Here is an 18,786-nt window from a genome sequence, read left to right on the forward strand (position 1 = left end):
AGTTTGCGTGTAGAGGCTTCTCAGAGATGGGGCTTCCATCCTTAGCTCCAAAGAGTCATTGTCAGTCAGCATTTTAATGAACACTTTTATCGTGTCCTTATTTGTGGCATGTGGGCCTCCCTTCTGGCTCAATTGGTAAAGAATCCGCCTACAATGCGGGAGACTTGGGTTTGATCTCTGGGTTGGGAAGATCCTCTGGAGAAGGGAAAGGCTACCCACTCCAGTATTCTGGCTTAGAGAATTCCATGGACTGGAGTGGCAGAGTCGGACACGACTGAGCAACTTTCATTTGTGGCATGTACCCCTACAAAAATAAGCCTGAGAGTATATATATTTTAACTATTGGATTTTAACAACAGCATATGTATTGCCTACCAGTGCCCACCATTTGAAGTACCTACTCTGTGCCCACTTGTGAGCCTACAGTGTACTTATTATGTATTTGTGTGCATGGATTTTATTTATTGTGTATAGCCCCCTCCTTATATTTGAGTATCTACTATGTGTACCTCTGCTCCCATTGTGTGCATGTTTGTGAGCAGTTTCTGAATAGGTTTATTGCAACTGTTTTGACTATCAAACCAATACTTTGCCCATAGATCAGGCATCTACTGGGGAAGGCAATGGCACCCCACTCCAGTACTCTTGCCTGGAAAATCCCATGGACGGAGGAGCCTGGTAGGCTTGGGGTTGTTAAGAGTCGGACACCACTGAGCGATTTCCCTTTCACTTTTCACTTTCATGCATTGGAGAAGGAAATGGCAACCCACTCCAGTGTTCTCGCCTGGAGAATCCCAGGGACGGGGGAGCCTGGTGGGCTGCCGTCTATGGGGTGGCACAGAGTCGGACATGACTGAAGTAACTTAGCAGCCGCAGCAGCAGCAGGCATCTACTGCATTTGAGGAGCTCTAAGTTACTCATCAGTTGTGGGCCTAAAGCATAAATAGTTCAAGAACCTACTGTGCACATTTTAGAATACTTCTCTACATGCTGATTGGGCTTACCTGATAGCTCAGTTGGTAAAGAATCCACCTGCAATGCAGGAGACCCCAGTTGGATTCCTGGTCGGGAAGATCCCCTGAAGAAGGGATAGGCTACCCACTACAGTATTCTTGGGCTTCCCTGGTGGCTCAGCTGGTAAAGAATCCGCCTGCAGTGTGGGAGACCTGGGTTCGGATCCCTGGGTTGGGAAGATCCCCTGGAGAAGGGAAAGGCTACCCACTCCAGTATTGGGCCTGGAGAATTCCATGCACTGTATAGTCCATTGGGTTGCAGAGTGGGACATGATTGAGCAACTTTCATTTTCACTACATGCTGCTTAAGTGCTTATTTTGTGTTCCTCCATCAGACTGTGAATTCCTTAAGGGCAGGGACCTTGTGATCTTATACATCCTTAGCGCCTGGCATGGTAAGCAGTAAATAAATGCTGAGTAAACAGAAAAGTGAATGTATATTTTTGAGCAGCCTTAATATATATTCACTAAAAGTAATATATACTCTTTGCAAACATTTCCTGGATATATTAAGCATCTGCTGTAAGCTTGAGTATGTTTGAAGGGGATGGAGAGTGTCATTCCTTCAGTTATCAGTTTCTAATCATGTTTCTAATCTATACCATGTCCCAGTTAAGTATATTCATTCTGCCTGCTGAGCTAAGGGCATCATCTCTAAGGGAGTGGGGAACACTGGTAGGAATTCACACCCTGTAGTCAGAGAGGCCTGACGTCTAGTCCCACCAGCTCTGCCATTTTCTAGTTATGTGGCCTTGGGTAAGTCCCGGGTTCTGAAACTGAGTGATGTTGTATGAGAATGGTAATACTTACCTTGAAGGATTGTTGTATACTACCTAGCATATAGAAGGCCCTCAGTATCTGTTAACTGTTATTTTCATTCCTGAGAGTCAACAAACAGTATGTCAAAACTCATTAAGAATCTCCTTTGTGCCAGGCACTGTGCCTAGTGATTTCAGATTTTTTATCACTTGAACCCTTAGATTGCCTTGAATGCTTGGAATCTTTATCCCCTACTTGCCTGGTGAGGAAACTTGTCCCAGGTAATACATATAGTAAATGACATCTCCTTTCTAGCTTTCTAGGTGTCAGGGGAAACCTCAACCCTTCTCCACCAGAAACACAGGTGAGTGACCCAACTGAACAACTGTATGGACAGGAAACAAAGCTAGGAAAGGTAATGGTAATAACAGTAAAAAAAAAAAAAAAATCACTAGTTTCTCACATGTGTAAGCATTTAACAGCCCACATAGCTCTTTCATACCAATTACTTCCCTTAATCTTTGCAACAGTTTTGGGAAAGATGTAGATCAATTTACCCAACCTGTAGATGAGGAACCAAGTTCCAGACAGATTAAACTTGCCCATTGTCACACAGGAAGTTGCTGACTCTTGGTCAAATGCTTTTGTCATTTGCTCCCACCATAGTAGAACTAGGCAGGAGAAGGTGAAGAGAACAAAGAAGATAAAAGAATATGCTGAATCCTAGGTTGAAAGAAGTTTGGCCTTTCTATCTTGAGGCTGCTCAGTGAAGGGCAAAGAGCACGAATTAGGAGTCAGGAGACCAGGTTTGGGGTCTCAGCTCAGCTTAGCCTTCCCAAAGGTTCTTAGCCCAGACACCACCCACCATTCTGGAAGGGCAAATGGAAACTGTATAGACTCCTTGAAGCCCAGTCAGTCCCAGTTCATTCATTCATGAACATTTATCAAATTCCTGTTATGCACCAGGTACTTTTCTGGGTCCTGGGAATATAATGGTGACCAAGACAGACATGGTCTCTGCTTTCCTGCAGCTGACATTCACCCACTGAGATCTACCATGTACCTCCCCTCCCTGAACCTCGATTTTCTCATTTGTCCAATGAGACTATATAATCCCTTTCACACAGGGTGGTTATGAAGATTAGAGATCATGATAACTGCCATTGCTCAAAAGCCAGGTACTATGAAATAGGTATTGTTATCCCTATATAACAGATGAGGAGGTTGAAATTCAGAGTAGTGTAAACTTAACCAAGTTACATGGCTAGTAAGTAGCAGAGTACAAACTGTTCAAGTCTGTCTGACTGCTATACAATTCTGCCTGTAAAAGTCTCAAATGGTGCCCTTCGCAAAACAGGTGCTCAGGAAATGGGATCCTTTCTCAATCTTTGGATCTTGCTTGGGACCAGCCTGAGTCTGGGCCCTGCAGGGTTAAGAACTGAGAAGCGGCAGGGAGCTCACCCTGGACTGGAGGTTGAGTTGGCCTCACCCATGCACCTGGGAGAGAGGGTCTGGCATGGAACTGGTACAGAGCAGTGATTGGAACGCTTGGCTCTGCTGTTGACCACACTCACTCCATCCATGTTTTCTGGATGAACTGCATAGTGACTTCATGCATCACTTTTCTTGATTTTAAAACAGGGTCCCTTCCAATTCTAAAGTAGGTATGAGTTGCAAGTTCTAAATCTTAAGTAGCTCTGGAATTTATCCCCTCTTCCCCATGCCTTTTTCTAATCTTCTACTCCCCAAGACAGCCATTGACTGTTTCTAGCCTAGGTTATTAAAAGAGCCTCCTTAAGATATCAAGGTCTCTATGTGAGTTCGTGGAGATTTATAGATAGGTAAATAGAGAGAGAGATGTATATTATGTGCTCAATACATATGCATAACAATAAAATGATACATTCAAAACAATGATAATTCCAAATGAATTATGATAGTAGTGGTTTATAATTTGAGTAAAATAAAAATCCATGATTCCACTGATATAAATAAATAAAATGAGGGAAAAGGAAAAACTTTTCCTTCAAAGAATGATGGAGTTAGAAAATCACCAATAGATGCTCAAAGTTTTCCCAAATAAAAAAGCAAATCCTGAAAACAAAGCACCTAGTGCCCAAATCTTGGTTTCTAAATGCCATTCTCAACCAAAAAGAACCAGAGCTCCTTGGAAAAAGCGGTTGATTCCAAGACTGGGTCAGGGAAAATATAAGATGAATCTGGAGCATCTTGTGGTACCAGAAAATAAGGAAGTGCTCAGGAAAGATGGAGAGCTGCCAAAAGGACACAGGAGTCATCTTCCTGCTGGCTAAATATAGGACACTTTGAACATCGAGATAAAGAATGATATTAATGTGTTATAACTCACTGAAATGATAGACAACCATGAGTCCATGAGACTGTAGATACATAAATGTAGGAAAAGGGAAAGCTCTCCCTTACACTGGAGAGCCAACTAATACAAGTGCAAAGAATGATGGCATTGGACATCATTTGGCCACCTCAGGAATCATCAGTGAATGCTAAAACCGGTGGGTGAAAGTTTGAGGAGTAACAAGACAAATACATAATGTTAATGCATCTCCCCTCAACATAATCATTCATTACAAAGGGAAAAATAATAGCTTTATAACAGAGATGCTATGTAGCCCAACATGTCACCTGGTCTTTCTTTAGCTTCCAAGGCCTGGGTGAGAAAACCTGTTGGCAACAGAGGAATGAGGATATGAGGACTGCCCACCTCTCCTTTAGGATGTGCCATGCCCACCACCTGGGCTGTCCTCTCCCATTCCTTTCTCACTATTACACTAATATTAACATACTCACACAACTCCAGGCTTATGCTGCTCCCTCTGGCAAATGCCTTTCTTTCCCGGGCTTATTCCTACTCACCCTTCAAGACTCAGCTAAAGGAGCAGTTCCAGAAATGCTCACCTGACCCCTCTCCCCTGCCCCAAGTTGAGTTTTCCCTTTCTTTGCACCCCCACACATTCTGTGCTTCCTTCTGGGCCTGCACTTATGTTGTCTTGGCATTATCCCCCCAGGCTGTCTACTTCTGAAAGTCTTGTCCTGCACTGTCCAAAATGGTAGCCAGTATCCACATGTGGCTGTTTGCATTTTTAAAAATTCAGTTCTTCAGTTGCAACTAACCACATTTCAAGTGCTCAGCAGCCACATGTGTCTAGGGGTTACCATAGTGAATAGCACAGGTATAAGACATTTCTATCATCACAGAAAGACTTCTAGGCTACCACTGGTCTAGGGTAAAGACAAGAACTCCATGAGATTCTAGGACCTTTGTCTTTTGTTATGTGTCATCCCTCCTCATCCACATCTCCAAAAAGATTGACAGTAAAACGTTTGAGGGTGGCCAATTAACTCCTTGTGTTCAGGTCCTCAGGGAAATGGGGAGGTGAGGAGCCAATGTCTGGATGGTGAGCTTCCAGGGAGAGAGCGAGGGTGGGGCAGGGACAGCCCAGTGCTGGGACTGCAGGGAGGAAGGGAGGAGGAGGAGAAGATAGGAGAGAGCTGAGAGAAGCACGAGGAGGCTCCAGAGGGCCCTGAAAGCTTGCAGGTCGCATCAATCAATAAATCAACCAATGCAAAGATACTTTAAGATTTAGCTTAGAAAGAACTATTCATTCAAATCAACAGAAAGTTTAGTGTCATCTGTGCTATGCCAAGCACTGTGCTGGGCAATGCTCTGGACAGAGGTAATTCAGATCAGCGTCACACCTGTGCCAGTTATGGTCTAGTGGGGAAGATAGATACTGATGCGAGGGATCCCAGAGAATGTGATCAAGGGCACACTTTGTGAGGCATGGGTTCTTTAAGACCATCTCTTAAGAGTGAGAAAACCTTCATCAGGGATGTGGGGGGAGTACATCTTTCAGGGAGAAGGCACAGGTAAAATACTGAGTTTGGAAATTACATACAGGTCTTTTCAGGAAATGGTGAGTGGATGACCAAAGTGTCATGAAATGAGTGGATTACAGAGATCGTTCCAAAGTCAAGGCAAGGGGTTTGCACTTTTTTCCGTAGGCAGAGGAGAACAGCTGACTGTGTGTCTGGCAAGGGGCAGGTGTTTCACTCCCATCTATTAACAATTGCCCTGCAAGATTATTATCCCTACTTCATCAAAGGCAACAGTCAAGTCTGCTGCTGCTGCTGCTGCTAAGTCGCTTCAGTCGTGTCCGACTCTGTGCGACCCCATAGACGGCAGCCGACCAGACTCCCCTGTCCCTGGGATTCTCCAGGTAAGAACACTGGAGTGGGTTGCCATTTCCTGCTCCAATGCATGAAAGTGAAAAGTGAAAGTGAAGTCGCTCAGTCGTGTCCAACTCTTCGAGACCCCATGGACTGCAGCCTACCAGGCTCCTCTGTCCATGGGATTTTCCAGGCAAGAGTACTGGAGTGGGGTGCCATCACCTCCGCAGTCAAGTCTGACTGACTGCTAAAAGCTGAGCTTTGGGAAGACAAAAACAAGCATCAGGCTGAAGGTGGGAGAAGTGGGAACAATCAAAGGTAGTCCAACCTGGTCCACCAGAGAAGAAACAAAAAAAGTCTGATTGGATTTGATTCTGGACCAAATGCTTAGATGGCTCCAGCTGCTGCTTTTGTTTAAATGTGCATGTGAAGAAGAAAACAAAGATATTGATCCCAGCTGCTTAAGAATGGGGCCATCCATAAGGTGGAGGAAATAAGGCCTCAAAAAAAAAAAAAAAATGTGGGGTCATCCAAACTGCTCCTTCTTAGTGGCCATTTCACACTCTAAGAAAGTCCCCCAAATATTTACTGACTGCTGCTTCCAGGGACCCTGCTGACCCTAACCAAGAGCCAGCATCTCCCATTCCTCCTAGGCTCTACTGAGCCCCAGGACATGATCAGTGTTGCTGGAAACATGTCCATTTCATAGGGATGCAGCTTTAGGGACTGGAAAAGAGCCTGGACTAGAAATCAGGATCTTCCATCTGGACTTGGGAAAGACCCTCCCCTTCTCTGGGCCTGACCCCTCCTCAGTAAACTAAAGGGAGCCCTGCTATTTGTCATCTAACCTCCCAAGTACATACAGGAGTTCTTATAATGAATGTATCTAGCCTTGGCTTCCTGGCCCAGGTAACCCTCCACCCACACCCCCAAGGACAGAAATGCGGCCCGCTGTGGAGAAGCGGGGAGGGCTCCAGGGCAAAGCCAGGCCAGTCCCAGGAAGGGTGAGAATAGATGCCACGGGCATAGAGGAAGTATCCAACTTGTGAAAGGAGGGGAAGAGAACTATCTTGCTGAGCACCTACTCTATGCCGGCTGCTGGACACTCATTACCTCATGCTGTCATCATAACCCCATGTGGCAATGGCTTATCACCCCAAGTTTTCAACTGAGGAAACCGAGACTCAGAGAGGTTGCCTTTCCCAAGTGCACTAGGAAGGGAAAGCCCCAGGATTTGAACTGGATCAACTCCAAAGCCCAGACCCTTGCCACTCTGTTATCCAAACTGTTAATGAAACAAACATCAAAACCTCACTCACCCCCCCACCTCCCATCCAAACAAACCCTCTCACCCATCCAGTTGTCTGAGCTTTTATCATCAGCACCTCACCTCCCTGGGCTAAGGCCTCTCTCCCAGGGGCTCCACCATGGGGGAGGGGGCACAAGTAGGAGGCAGAGGCGGGAGATGAGCACAAGGTCTTTTATGAGGCATCAAATATACATTCTTATATACAAGGAGGAGAAAAGACAATGCCTAAACCCCAGGTCCTCTCCATACAGCCCCTCCCGCTGCTGCCCTCCCCCACCCCCAAACCCCGGGGTCCCTGGCCTTTCATACAGCCAGGGTCTGTCTGTCTGTTTGTACTGCAGCCCATGATGGAGAGGGGAGAGGGAGGCAGGAGCTGAGAAAGGAGCTGGATATGCGGGGCAAGAAGAGGAGCTGGGGCTTGTAAAAAATATATTTATAATAAATAAACAGGGCTGTAAAGGGGCTGGAGAGGCAGCAGAGAGTTTGACGGACAGAAGGACTCAGGCATCCTGGCTCCCAGCCCCCACTCTGATGGCTTCAATGTCTGCCTCAGGAAGGACATCTCGGGCTCATGGTGGCCCTCTGGGAGCCCCTCTCCCCAGGGCTGACGCTGGGTGCCCTGCCCCAGTGGGCTGTTTGTGGGCAGTATCTGTAAAGTGCACTGTCTTCAGCTGTAGGTGGGGTAGGTGTGAGGGAATGGGGGGCATGCAATATGGGTGAGGGAGGGCTGCGCCCTTCTCATCCCAGACCTCAGCCCCCCCGCCCCAAACCTGTCTGGACTTTGATCAGGATAAGAACGTTGCAAGGAAAGGCAAGGTCCTGAAGCTGAAGAGGTCTGGGCTGGGGCCCACTAGACAGAGAGCAGAGATCGGCTACAAAGAGGAAGCACTGCCCCACCTGGGGACCAGCATATGTGGGGGCCCACTCACCGAGTGCACTGACACCCCACATCCTCCAGCAGGTGGAGACACCTGGAAGTGTATGGCCAGGCCCTGAGGTCAGAGAGAGGGCCGAGCCAGCTGGGGTTTGGCCACAACACTGCAGAGCCCCCTCCTAGCCCCACTTGGCCAGAGGTGCCCTGGGGAAGCCTTCACCCCCATTGTTCCCAACACCTGCCCTTCCCTACCAGCCAGAGCTGACGGGGAGCTCACACTGGCCCAGAGGTCTGAGGCCACCCAACTAGACCTCTGGGGAAAGGGAGAGAGGGAGGGTGAAGAGAGGGAAAAAGAGGACGAGGATCTCTGAAAGGTCCTCACCACTCCCCAGAGCTCAAGAGCCCTGCATACAGGCTGCAAGTGGCAAGGAGTCTCAACTCTGGAAGGAAACCCCAAGGAGACTGTTGGGGGTTAGAGGAGGGGTTCCAAGGCAGGGAAGAAGTGGGGAGGAGGACATTTCTATGTGCATGTATATTTTGGAAAAACTGAGGAAGCAGAGAGGTCTCTCTCCTGCAGATTCCCCAGACCTTCCCAGTCCCCAGCTCACACACTCCATTCATCAGACCACGGTGCTGATCCGGCTTGGCTTGGCCTTGGGGTTTGCAGTGGGTGGGTTGGCCGTGCCGGGGGGCCCAGAGGCGTGCAGTGGGCCATGGGGGGAGGTGGGTGGCAGGGGCGAGTGTGGGGTGTGGGGTGAGGGTGGGGGCAGGGGTGGGTAGGAGGGGTGGGGTGGGATGGGTGAGTGCGGTGACAATGGTGACTGGGGGTGGTGGGGGTGGGAGTAGGAGCCCCCTGGTGGCCGAGATCCAGGGCCCCCAGCGGCCCCCGCTGCTGGCATCATCTGTGGGTGGTGGCTGAAGATGAAGTGCTTGGGGCCCTGTTTGTGGGCTGGAGGGTGCTGGGGGGCAGGACTGTACAGGGGCAAGGGGGAGGTGGGCTGGTGCAGGGGGTGGCGGCCATGTGGAGCAAACTGAGGGTGTCCTCCGGCTCCCCGTCTGGGAGCTCTGCCTGGCCGGCCCAAGGTATAGTGCTGGGGACCTGGGACTGGGCCATGGGCATGGAAGTGGCGATGCGGCCCCACAGGAGGAGCTGAAGCGGGAGGTGGTGGAATGGAGCCCAGCTGCGGCAGGGGCGGGGGCTGCTGAGGCGGTGGGGGGAGAGGGGGTTGCTGGGGTGGCAGGTAGGGCGGCGGGGCCGGGCCTGGTCCTTGGCAATACTGGGCATGCAGGGCCTGGAGCTTGGACTGCCCATCAGGCAGCACCCCCAGGCCACCGTGGCTGTGACCGTGGTGGTGGTGGTGGTGGTGGTGGTGGGTGGAAGAAGCAGATGAAGAGGAGGCAGAGGCCTGGCCTGTTGGTGGCGGTGGCATCTGGAAGGGCCCCTTGCCACGCTTGCTTCCAAATAGGGAGCCCAGGAAGGATGAGGAGTTGGAGACGGGCCTCTGGCTCTTGTACTCCTCTGGCGGCGGGGGTGGGGGTGGAGGTGGCATCCTCTGGTGAGGGCGTGGACTGCTAATAACAGACCCCTGGAAGGGGGGAGGGGTGGAAGTCAGGCCGGTCTAGTTGTCCTAAACCCCCAACCCTAAGCCCCAACCCCCTGGTCCCTGGGGGCTGGAGAGACAGAACCCCCCTCCACAGCATAATGGAAACCAAGTCACAGTCCTGTACTTGTACATGGAGCGCCCCCAGCTTGCAGAGCTCTGCTGTCACATCCACTATCTCATCTGAGCTTCAGCTGGGAGAGGAAGATTTAGCAGTACCTCCTCCTCATCCCCATTTTGCAGGCAGGGAGCATGTTAGGCCCAGAGAGACAGAGTGACTTGGTCAGGCTCAAAGAGCAGGACTTGGAAGTAAGAGCTTCTCTCGGCCCAACTCCAAGAGCATCACTACTTGGAGTCGGCCGTGGGGTTGAGAGGGGGCTCGGGAGAGTGGAAGACAGACTGAGAGACAGGCAGAGTGAGGACAGACAGAGTTGAGGACAGATTGAGAGAGTGGTTGGCTGGGAGAGGCAGCCGCAGGGTTCCCGGCAGGGAAGAGGGGGAAGCAACAGGTCCCCTCCTCCTCTGGGGCGCCAGGGTGGCAGGGCAGGGCTCATGCAGAGAGTGGGGCAGGAGCTGGCACTTACTTCGATGGTGCTGTCCAGCGATCCCACGCTGTTACGCCGCCCCCGCTTCCCTGCGCCCACAAGCAAGGAGCCCAGCGTCAGAGCAGCAACCCCTCCTCCCCACCCGGCTGGGCTCCAGAGCTGGGCACCAGGTCTGGGCCCCTCCCAGGGACAGACACCCCTATTCCCTTTCCCCCGTTGGAGAGGGGGAGGTCGGGAGGAGGAGAGGTAGAGAAGGAGGAGCGAGAGGAGGAAAAGATGGAGGAGGAGGAGGAAAGGTGGTGCCTGAGAGACAGAAGAGGAAAGAGAGGAGAGGTGGAGCAGTGAAAGAGAGGGGCTGAGACTGTGGCCCCATTTGCACTCCCTGGCCCAAACCCTGGGCTCCGCCTGTGCTGACCCAGCTCCCAGGTCCCCTGTGGCATGGCACCTAGGATTCTGGATGAAGGCAAGATGCGTGCACGTGTGGTGAGTGCAAGGAAGGCTGGCAGTCAGTGACAGGAAGCGAAGAGGACACCCAGTCCCACGGCTCCCCAGCCAGGGGAGGGGCCCCGGGAGACTTGCCTGCATCTGAGAGGTCTCGCAGGGAACTGCTGAGTGCACCCCGTTTGAGCCCATCGCCTGCCCCGTAAGTGTCCTCTAGGCTGCTTCGGGCCAGTGTGCCGTTCACCGAGTCCTTGGCCCCTCCGGGCTGTGAGGTGTTAGGCCGCATCATACCTTTCTGCTTTTCTAGCTCCGCTGGGTGGCGGTGGGGGAGACAGGGAGCAAAGGTCAGGGACAGGAGTGAGAGGCCACCTGACTGACCCCAGCCCTCTGTGGGTCTTCCCCTTCCTCACCTGCTCTGTCCTCAGGCCTCCTGCTTCGCCCCGTGGACAGCTGTACCTCAGCTACATCTCCTAAGTGCTGCAGCGCCCAGCCCATCTCACACCATCTCCTCTGGTTCAGTCTTCCCTTGTCCCTCTCAGCGCCTGCTCCTCTGGCTCCTCTCCGCTTGCTTCTCCCTCCCCTGTCTGGTCTCCCAAACCACCCCTTCCTTTCAAAACAGAGCTTTACAGTGGCTGCTTTGTTCCCAGGAGGGGCAGGAAGGCCCTTCGAGCCTATGGCAAAGGGCACTCATTCCAGAGCCCGCTCCATTCTCAGATACCTTTGCTCCAGAGCAGAGGGCTCCTGGAAGGACAGGAGTAGGAAACTAACGGAAATCAAATTCTCTATTATGTGCCAGCCATGTGCTGGGTGCTATGCTTACTCAATCTCTCTCAATCCTTATACCAGTTCAGAGGTACGTATTAGCAGCCAGTTTCCAGAGGAAGAAACCGAGAACCCGAGAAGTCACAGAGCTTGCCCAGGGCAAGTCTGGAAGTGGGGTTGCTGACATTCTGGAAGCAGGTCTGCCTGAGTCCAGAGTCCATGTTCTCCGGCCTTACACTCCCGCCTCCCTGTGGAGGTCACGGAGGCTTCTGTCGATCACCCATCCCTCCTCCTGGCATGCTCACCCTCTCTCTGAATGTCCCTAGGGTCTCAAGGATCTGGTGAGCTGAATGAATGACCTTGCCTTGCTGAAGAGCACAGAAGACCCCAGAACTGTGAAGGCCTCACTGAGGAGCTGTCCACCACATCTCTCTCTGTCTCTCTGTCTATCTGCCTGCCTTTCTCGTTAACACCATATTACTTAACCTGGAGAAAAGAACTTAGAGGACATTGGGAGGAATGAGATACAATCACTATTTTCTATTATATATGATCAGAATGACTTGATGTGGCCCCTGAAGGCCAAGAGGATGGGTCATCAGGACTCAGTTCAGGAACAAGAATGTGGGGAGAGGAAAGGAGAGGCTGGGAAGGGGAGTAACATCAGTTGGACACTAACGACGTTCAACACTCATGTCCTGTGAACATGTAGGACACATCCTCCACCTTATTTCATTGAATCTTCACAACTCTGTGAAGATTCCACCACCCCAATTTCATGTATGAAGAAACTGAGGCTCAGAGAGTCAGGTACCTCTCCCCAGTTTACCCAGATAATAAGTAGCATACCTGGCATCTGAAACTAGAGTCCTACCTCCAATACCCTGCTTCTTCTCCCTGCTCCCTTTCAACAGAAGGAAGTGCTGGCTCATAATTAGGGCTTGAAATAATAACGAGGTTGAGAGGTAATGAGCCTCTTGTCACTGAAGGTATTCAATCAGAGGCTGAAGGGTTCCTGGAATGAGGGTAGGAAGTTTGGACAAGCTAACCCCCAACTCTGAGTTTCTCAGAGGACAGGATTCTTAGTGTCTGCAAGGCACTGTATTAGGAGTCGGGGAAGGAGATGTGGCTGGGTTACTCACACTCCACACGGTATTTCTCCATCTCCTGCACCTCAGCGATGGATTCTCGGAGGTCAGATGTGAAGCGCAGCCGATCCTGGAGGCTGGGGGCATTGAAGATGATGAGGACTTTGCGCTCCCCACCAGGTACTGCAGACAGCAACTTGATCCCAAACTGGTAATCTGTGGGGAAGGGGAAGGTCAGGCACCTCTGTCTGAGGCAAGGTGGCTCATATGTGAAATAACTTTTCTCATGTCCATCTCTGACCCCGCCTCTTCTCTGCATGAGCATCGTCAGCGGGCCCCCTTTGCTCCAAAGCCCCCAGACTCCTGGTAGTCATGGTACTCCCTATGCCTCAGGACGGAAGGGCAGGCTGAACTCCGGCTGTTCTCTAGAACCCCTTCCTTCACCCCTCTGGCTCTACTCACATTGCTTCTGCTGCCCAGAAGCCACCCATCAAAGCTCCTCTGGCTTAGTCCTTCAATGCATGGCATGATCACCATCACTTAAGCCCATCAGAAAACATACATGCTGCAGTTCTCTGCAAGATTATGAGCTCCCAGGGCACAGACCCAAGTCATACTCCACCCTGACCTGCCTTCCATCCTGGGACCAAGGAGGTGCTTTGGAGACCTCAGCCCTGTTGTAAAGGAGTCCCAAAACTGGAGGCTGGTGTGGAGGAAGGATGAGCATGAGGGCCATGGCAAAGACTCTTGGGATGTTGGGATCCAAGAAGGGACTCACATGAATTCTGGAAGAGCTGCATGTGCATTTCCACGAGGGGAAAGGACTGACGGAAACTGTATGTCACCAAGATCTTCTTCTTCTGGAAAATTTTGGTGACCTTTGGCAGGGGTAGGAAAAAGACAAGAGGCAGGGTTTGGGGTGGGGAATTTCCCATGGCATCTATTGCTTGTTACTGCCTATCCCATACCCCCCATACCACCACTAACAGACATATACACACAAACACACATACCCACAAGTTGGGGAGAACTGAAGCTTGGTGGAGCAGAACAGGAGAGACGGGAGAGAAATGCAAGTTCCTGATATAATGATGATGCGCAACAGGCATTCACGATTTTTATAGGAACTAACTGAATGCTGCTCCCCCCAGGAAGCCTCTTTTAATACCGCACATAGAGTCCCCCTCCCACTATTTTCTGAGCTTCTAGAGTGCTGGTTCAGTGCCTTTCACCATTAGGCTTGAGGAAAGTGCTATGAGTGTGTGATTGCTGGACTGGAAACACCAAGAGGAGTCTGATTCTTGTCTATCTTGCCCACCTGGGCCAGACCCAGCGCACATTGGAAATCTTCAATAAACCAATGTGTAGAGTTAATGAGTCTTCTTCTCAACAACCCAAGGTCTTTATCAAGTACTCGGGTGTTCTAGACTCAGCTAACATGAGTTGGAAACATCTCAGACCATCTGCAAGTGGCATTTAAAAGCACATTATTTGATTTCAGGATGGTTACGGTACACGCTTATGCAAAGCATCTTTTTAGCCCTTTGGATTGTGAGAGAACAAGGACTGAGTCTCCCTCATCTCTGGGAACCCAGTGTCTAGTATGGGGCTGGGCACCCACAGTGCACGATGGATGGTGAAACATTTACTCAATACCCATGTGGGCGAACCCCTCCTCTGGGTTAGGCTAGTCCACATCTGACGTGTTATTTCACCCCCATGACAACCCTGAGCTGGGGATTAGCTCCACTTCACAGAAGAGGAAATAAAAGCTCAGAGAGGGCACTGGAGGAGCTTCATCTAAAGTAGCAATTCTCAACTAGAGGTGACTTTGCCCCCTAGAGGACATTTTTAGTTTGAGTGCTACTGCTATCTAGGAGGTAGAAACCAGGGGTGCCACTAAACATGCTACAATGCACAGGACAGCTCTCACAACAGAGCATCCCACATCCGCCCCAGATGTCAATAGTCCCGAGGCTGAGAGACCTGCTCTAAAGGACAGAACATCAAGGGAGGACAGGTCACTGTCCTCAAATCCCTGAGCAGCTGTCTAAGAGCAGCTCTCTGGGATCCCAAGGGTTGAGTCAAGATTATTGGAGGAAACTCATTGGGAGACAGATTCTAGCAGTCAGAGCTGTCCGAACAGAAAACTGGCTCCCTTGGAGGAAGGCAGCCTTCTGTGCTGCACTCATGCAAGCAGAGGACCATGCGGGAATCTGGCTCTTGCCTGGGATAAGAGGTTGGGCAGGACCCTGAACTTCCCTTCCCATCTGCAGAGTCCTAAGAGTCCCAGTTCTAAAAGACATATGTCTACACTGGTGACGAGCTCGGTTTTAAGAATTACTTCAAGCATCCCAACCACCAACCTCCTGGGCTATTAAGGTGGGCATGGACTTTTTCTACCACTTCCCAGATTGTAAGCCTGTTATCTGCCCTGGTCCTCACCTTTTCTGTCCGCCTGTGGCTGTCACTACCTCCAAATGGATCCTCCAAATGGTGAAGTAAAGGAGGGGCAGAGGCACCCAGATCACATGGCAGAGCTACTTACCCACCATGCCTCCACCCACCAATGTTAATGGTTTACACCCCACCCAGAGTCCAAGCTCACCACTTCCCTCCTTCTCCTCCCCTCAATGTGCATACCACAAGGAGATCGTTGAAGAGGAAGACCTCCCGCTGGTGCAACCCTAGCCTCTGTGGGCGGTTTGGATCTGGCACCTCATAGAGCTGGCAGCAGCAAACCAGTCGACGGTGAGGAAGAGATAGGACCTAGATAGGCATGAAGAAATAGGTGTGCGCAAGGCCAGCCCACCAGCTTCAGGCATCTTAACATTAACTGCAAGAGTAAGTTCACTTCTGGTATATATCACTGTCACTCTGATACAAGGAATCTAAGCAACTAAGCCTAGGCTTATCTTTGTCCCTGCAGCTCCCTCTGTCTGGAATGCTTTCCTTGCTCAGCTCCCTATGGCCACATTCTACCATTCCTCCAAACCCCAGTTCCAGTGTTCCCTTTTCTAAAAAGCCATTCCTAATCTCACTGGGCTGAAAATGACCTCTCCCTCCCATGTGCTGCCCCTAAATTAACCTAACTATAAGGTGGAGGTATTGAGTTTTTGTCTGACACCTCCCCACCCTGGTCTGTGCTTCCAAGGACAGAGACCATAATTTATTCGTACCTGTGTCCCCAGTGCCAACTGAAATGCTAGGCTCAGTGGAAAGGCATCTGTAAGTGTTTGTTGACTAAACGACTAGAGTGTGTTTGTGGCTTCGGTCATCAGCTAACTATTATCTTGACTGCTCACTTGGGTGGACCAGCCAAACCAGAGGTGAGAAGCATGTTAATATTTACACAGCATCCACGATGTGCCTTGCCATGCGCCAGATCCATTCCCACAGAGCATCCCACTCAAGCTGCCCCACCACTCCTGAGGAATGCATCACCACCCACTCCATTCGGCAGTTGAGGGGAGCCTGCGGCTCAGAGGGGCATGGACTCACCTCCCCAACCTTGTTCCTTCTTCAGCCTCCCAAGGCGCTTACCGGTTTCTTGCCTACAATCATGCGCTCCACAGCCTGCACTTGGGACACGTGGTCATCGTTGGTCCGCAGTTCGCGTCCCTGGATGCGCTGGTAAATGCCCACTAGGAGGTCTCGGGGGATGTCTTCACCATTGTCAACCCCTGGTGGAGGGAATACATAGGAATATATAGTATACATGTGGGGAATGGGTGGCAGGGATTCTCCACAACCCTCCACACCCAGGTGTGGGCCATAACGATGGCCAGGACTGGAGGGAACAGCCGCCCTTGGCCCCTTGGCCAGGATCAGGCCAGGAGAGTCAGTTGCTTTCTTCCCCAGGACAGGAATTTTGTCTAACAACTCAGAGAACAGTGTGATTAAAACAATGAGACTTTTTTTGGGCCTTTCTAATTAACAAAAATAATGTTAAATGATAATATCCAGTGTTAGGAAGAGTTCAGGGAAGCAGGCATATGTACTAACATGACTGTTTTGGAAGGTAATTTGGCAAGCCTAACTATTCAGTGATTCCTCTTCTAGGAACCCACTGTAAGGAATTACTCAGAAATATGTGCAAAGATATATGTATAAGTACAGCTTATGATAAAATTTTCAAACAATCTAAGTTCTAACAGCCAAGGAATACTGAAGTAAAACTGAATATATCCATTTCATAAAATAATTTATAGCTGTTAAAAATTTGATATTTATTTTAAAAAATCATAAGAAAATTCCTATAGCAAGTGAAAAAAAAAGCAAGATAATAAATTGCTTGTACAACCTGATCTTAACTGTATAGTTATACTTGTTGCTGTTGTTTAGTCACTAAGTCAAATAAATGGAGAGATATTCCATTTTCATGAATTGTTGTTGCTATTACTGTTTATTCTCTAAGTTGTGTCTCATTCTTTCACAACCCCATGGACTGTAGCCCACCAGGTTCCTCTGTCCGTGGGGTTCTCCAGGCAAGAATACTGGAGTGTGTTGCCAGTTCCTTCTCCAGATGATCTTCCCAACTCAGTGATCAAACCCGCATCTCCTGCATTACAGGCAGATTCTTTCCCACTGAGCCACTGGGGGAGCCCATAGTTACATGTGCATAGGAAAAAAAGACTAGAATACACCAAAATATCAACCATGGTTGACTCTAGGGGACAGAATTTTGGATGGTTAAAATTTTTAATAACGTCTATATTTCTAAAATTTTTGGAATGAACAGGAATTCATTTCATTTGCTTATTTATTTAATAATTTGAGGGTAAAGATATACACATATACAATATATGTGTATTGTACAATATATGTACATATATAAATATATACATTGTACACATACAATATATGTACATACATAATATATACATTGTACATATACAATATATATGTACACATATAAAATATGTACATGTGTGTATATGTATACACATGTACATATACACACATATATACATACACACAGACAAGGAGGGGAGAGGGAGAATGGATGAAATGAGTGAACGAACGAATGAATGACTAATGGCAGGCTCCTGGGAGAGAGCTCCAGATGGCCTCTGGTCTGTCTTACTCCTTCCTTTGAAGTCTACCATCCTTCTGATTGTCTGCTGAGCAAAACCCACTCACTCCTCTAACAAAAACCTTCTGCTAAAGAAAATGTTTTCTCCTTAGGAAATGCCAAGCCTCCTCCTTGGACACCAGGTACTAAAAGAACAGCCTTCATCACGCCGCCTTTTTACCTCAGGAGTCAGACAGCTTAAAAGCCCAATGATGCAAACCCCTGACAGTCAGCAAATCTGTCTTGTCTGTTTGTTTTTCCTCAATTATACTTCCCTCTTTCGTTTCTGTTTAAATAATCCTAACATCTGTGCCATTTCTAGTAGGCTGCTCTTTGGTGAGAGGCAGGGCTTGACATCAATACAATAAACCAAGAAAAAAGTCAAGGGGACACCTTTCATCTGGCACGTCAAGGCCCCTGGAAACTGGTTCTAACTGACCTTCCTAACTAGATTGTCTGCCTCCTCTCGATTGTTCTCCAAACAACTTTTTTTTCCTACCTCTGTGCCTTTGTTATTCTTACTGCTAGGTAAGCCTCCTCTTCCCTGAGCTCTAAATATACTTTTGGCCTGTCTGACATCACAGTTCGTTTCCTGTCTTGTGCTGGGTATCTGGTACTACAAGTCAGTCTCTCGCGCACAAACTAGGAGCCCTCTTGGGGCAGGGACTGTGGCAGATGCCCCTCCATGGTCCTTAGCACCTATCATAGGGACTGGCACACATGAGGCACTCAGTGTCAACTGCCTGGCTGGCTGATTGATGAATGAATAAATGAATGCTGAGTGGAGGAAAGGGCACCTAAAATAAATAAGTCTTTATGGGCAAACAAGGGAGGGAAACGGAGTGATGAGTGAATTAGTGTAAGTTCCATAAAAGTCATGGATTTTACCTCCCGTTCAGGATCTCCTGTTTAGTCAATATTCAGTGTGAGAATGAATGTTCAGACAAATGACCATTTGAGTGATTTAATAAGTAAATGCTATGGGAACATCTAGCCTTGGCAGAAAGTGAGGTTAAATTTTCAGGGAGCAGATGTGATCTCCCTCTTCTTCCCACCCCCGCCACCTGGCCCACTTTCCTTTCCCAGGTGAAAGACAAGAAAAGCTGATGGGAAG

At 49.4% G+C, this 18,786-nt stretch overlaps 1 protein-coding gene across 9 annotated transcripts in view; it reads right to left on the reverse strand.

Annotated features, from left to right (window-relative positions):
- Nucleotides 1–7,444: 7,444 nt before the first annotated feature.
- The window catches only part of IQSEC2 (IQ motif and Sec7 domain ArfGEF 2), a 78,078-nt gene continuing 66,736 nt past the window's right edge, over nt 7,445–18,786 (reverse strand). For 8 of the 9 annotated variants that reach the window (XM_070784636.1, XM_070784637.1, XM_070784640.1 and 5 more), the window contains 7 exons: nt 16,142–16,281; nt 15,242–15,367; nt 13,377–13,476; nt 12,653–12,814; nt 10,887–11,060; nt 10,347–10,396; nt 7,445–9,747 (listed from right to left, as the gene is read on the reverse strand). In XM_070784636.1, the coding sequence (XP_070640737.1) occupies nt 8,782–9,747; nt 10,347–10,396; nt 10,887–11,060; nt 12,653–12,814; nt 13,377–13,476; nt 15,242–15,367; nt 16,142–16,281 (1,718 nt within the window). In that variant the 3' untranslated portion in view covers nt 7,445–8,781. The remainder of the gene's footprint in view (nt 9,748–10,346; nt 10,397–10,886; nt 11,061–12,652; nt 12,815–13,376; nt 13,477–15,241; nt 15,368–16,141; nt 16,282–18,786) is intronic. The other variant, XM_070784643.1, reaches the window with a different exon arrangement.

This window comes from Bos indicus, chromosome X, assembly GCF_029378745.1.
Source record: "Bos indicus isolate NIAB-ARS_2022 breed Sahiwal x Tharparkar chromosome X, NIAB-ARS_B.indTharparkar_mat_pri_1.0, whole genome shotgun sequence".
In the NCBI taxonomy this organism is placed as follows: Eukaryota; Metazoa; Chordata; class Mammalia; order Artiodactyla; family Bovidae; genus Bos; species Bos indicus.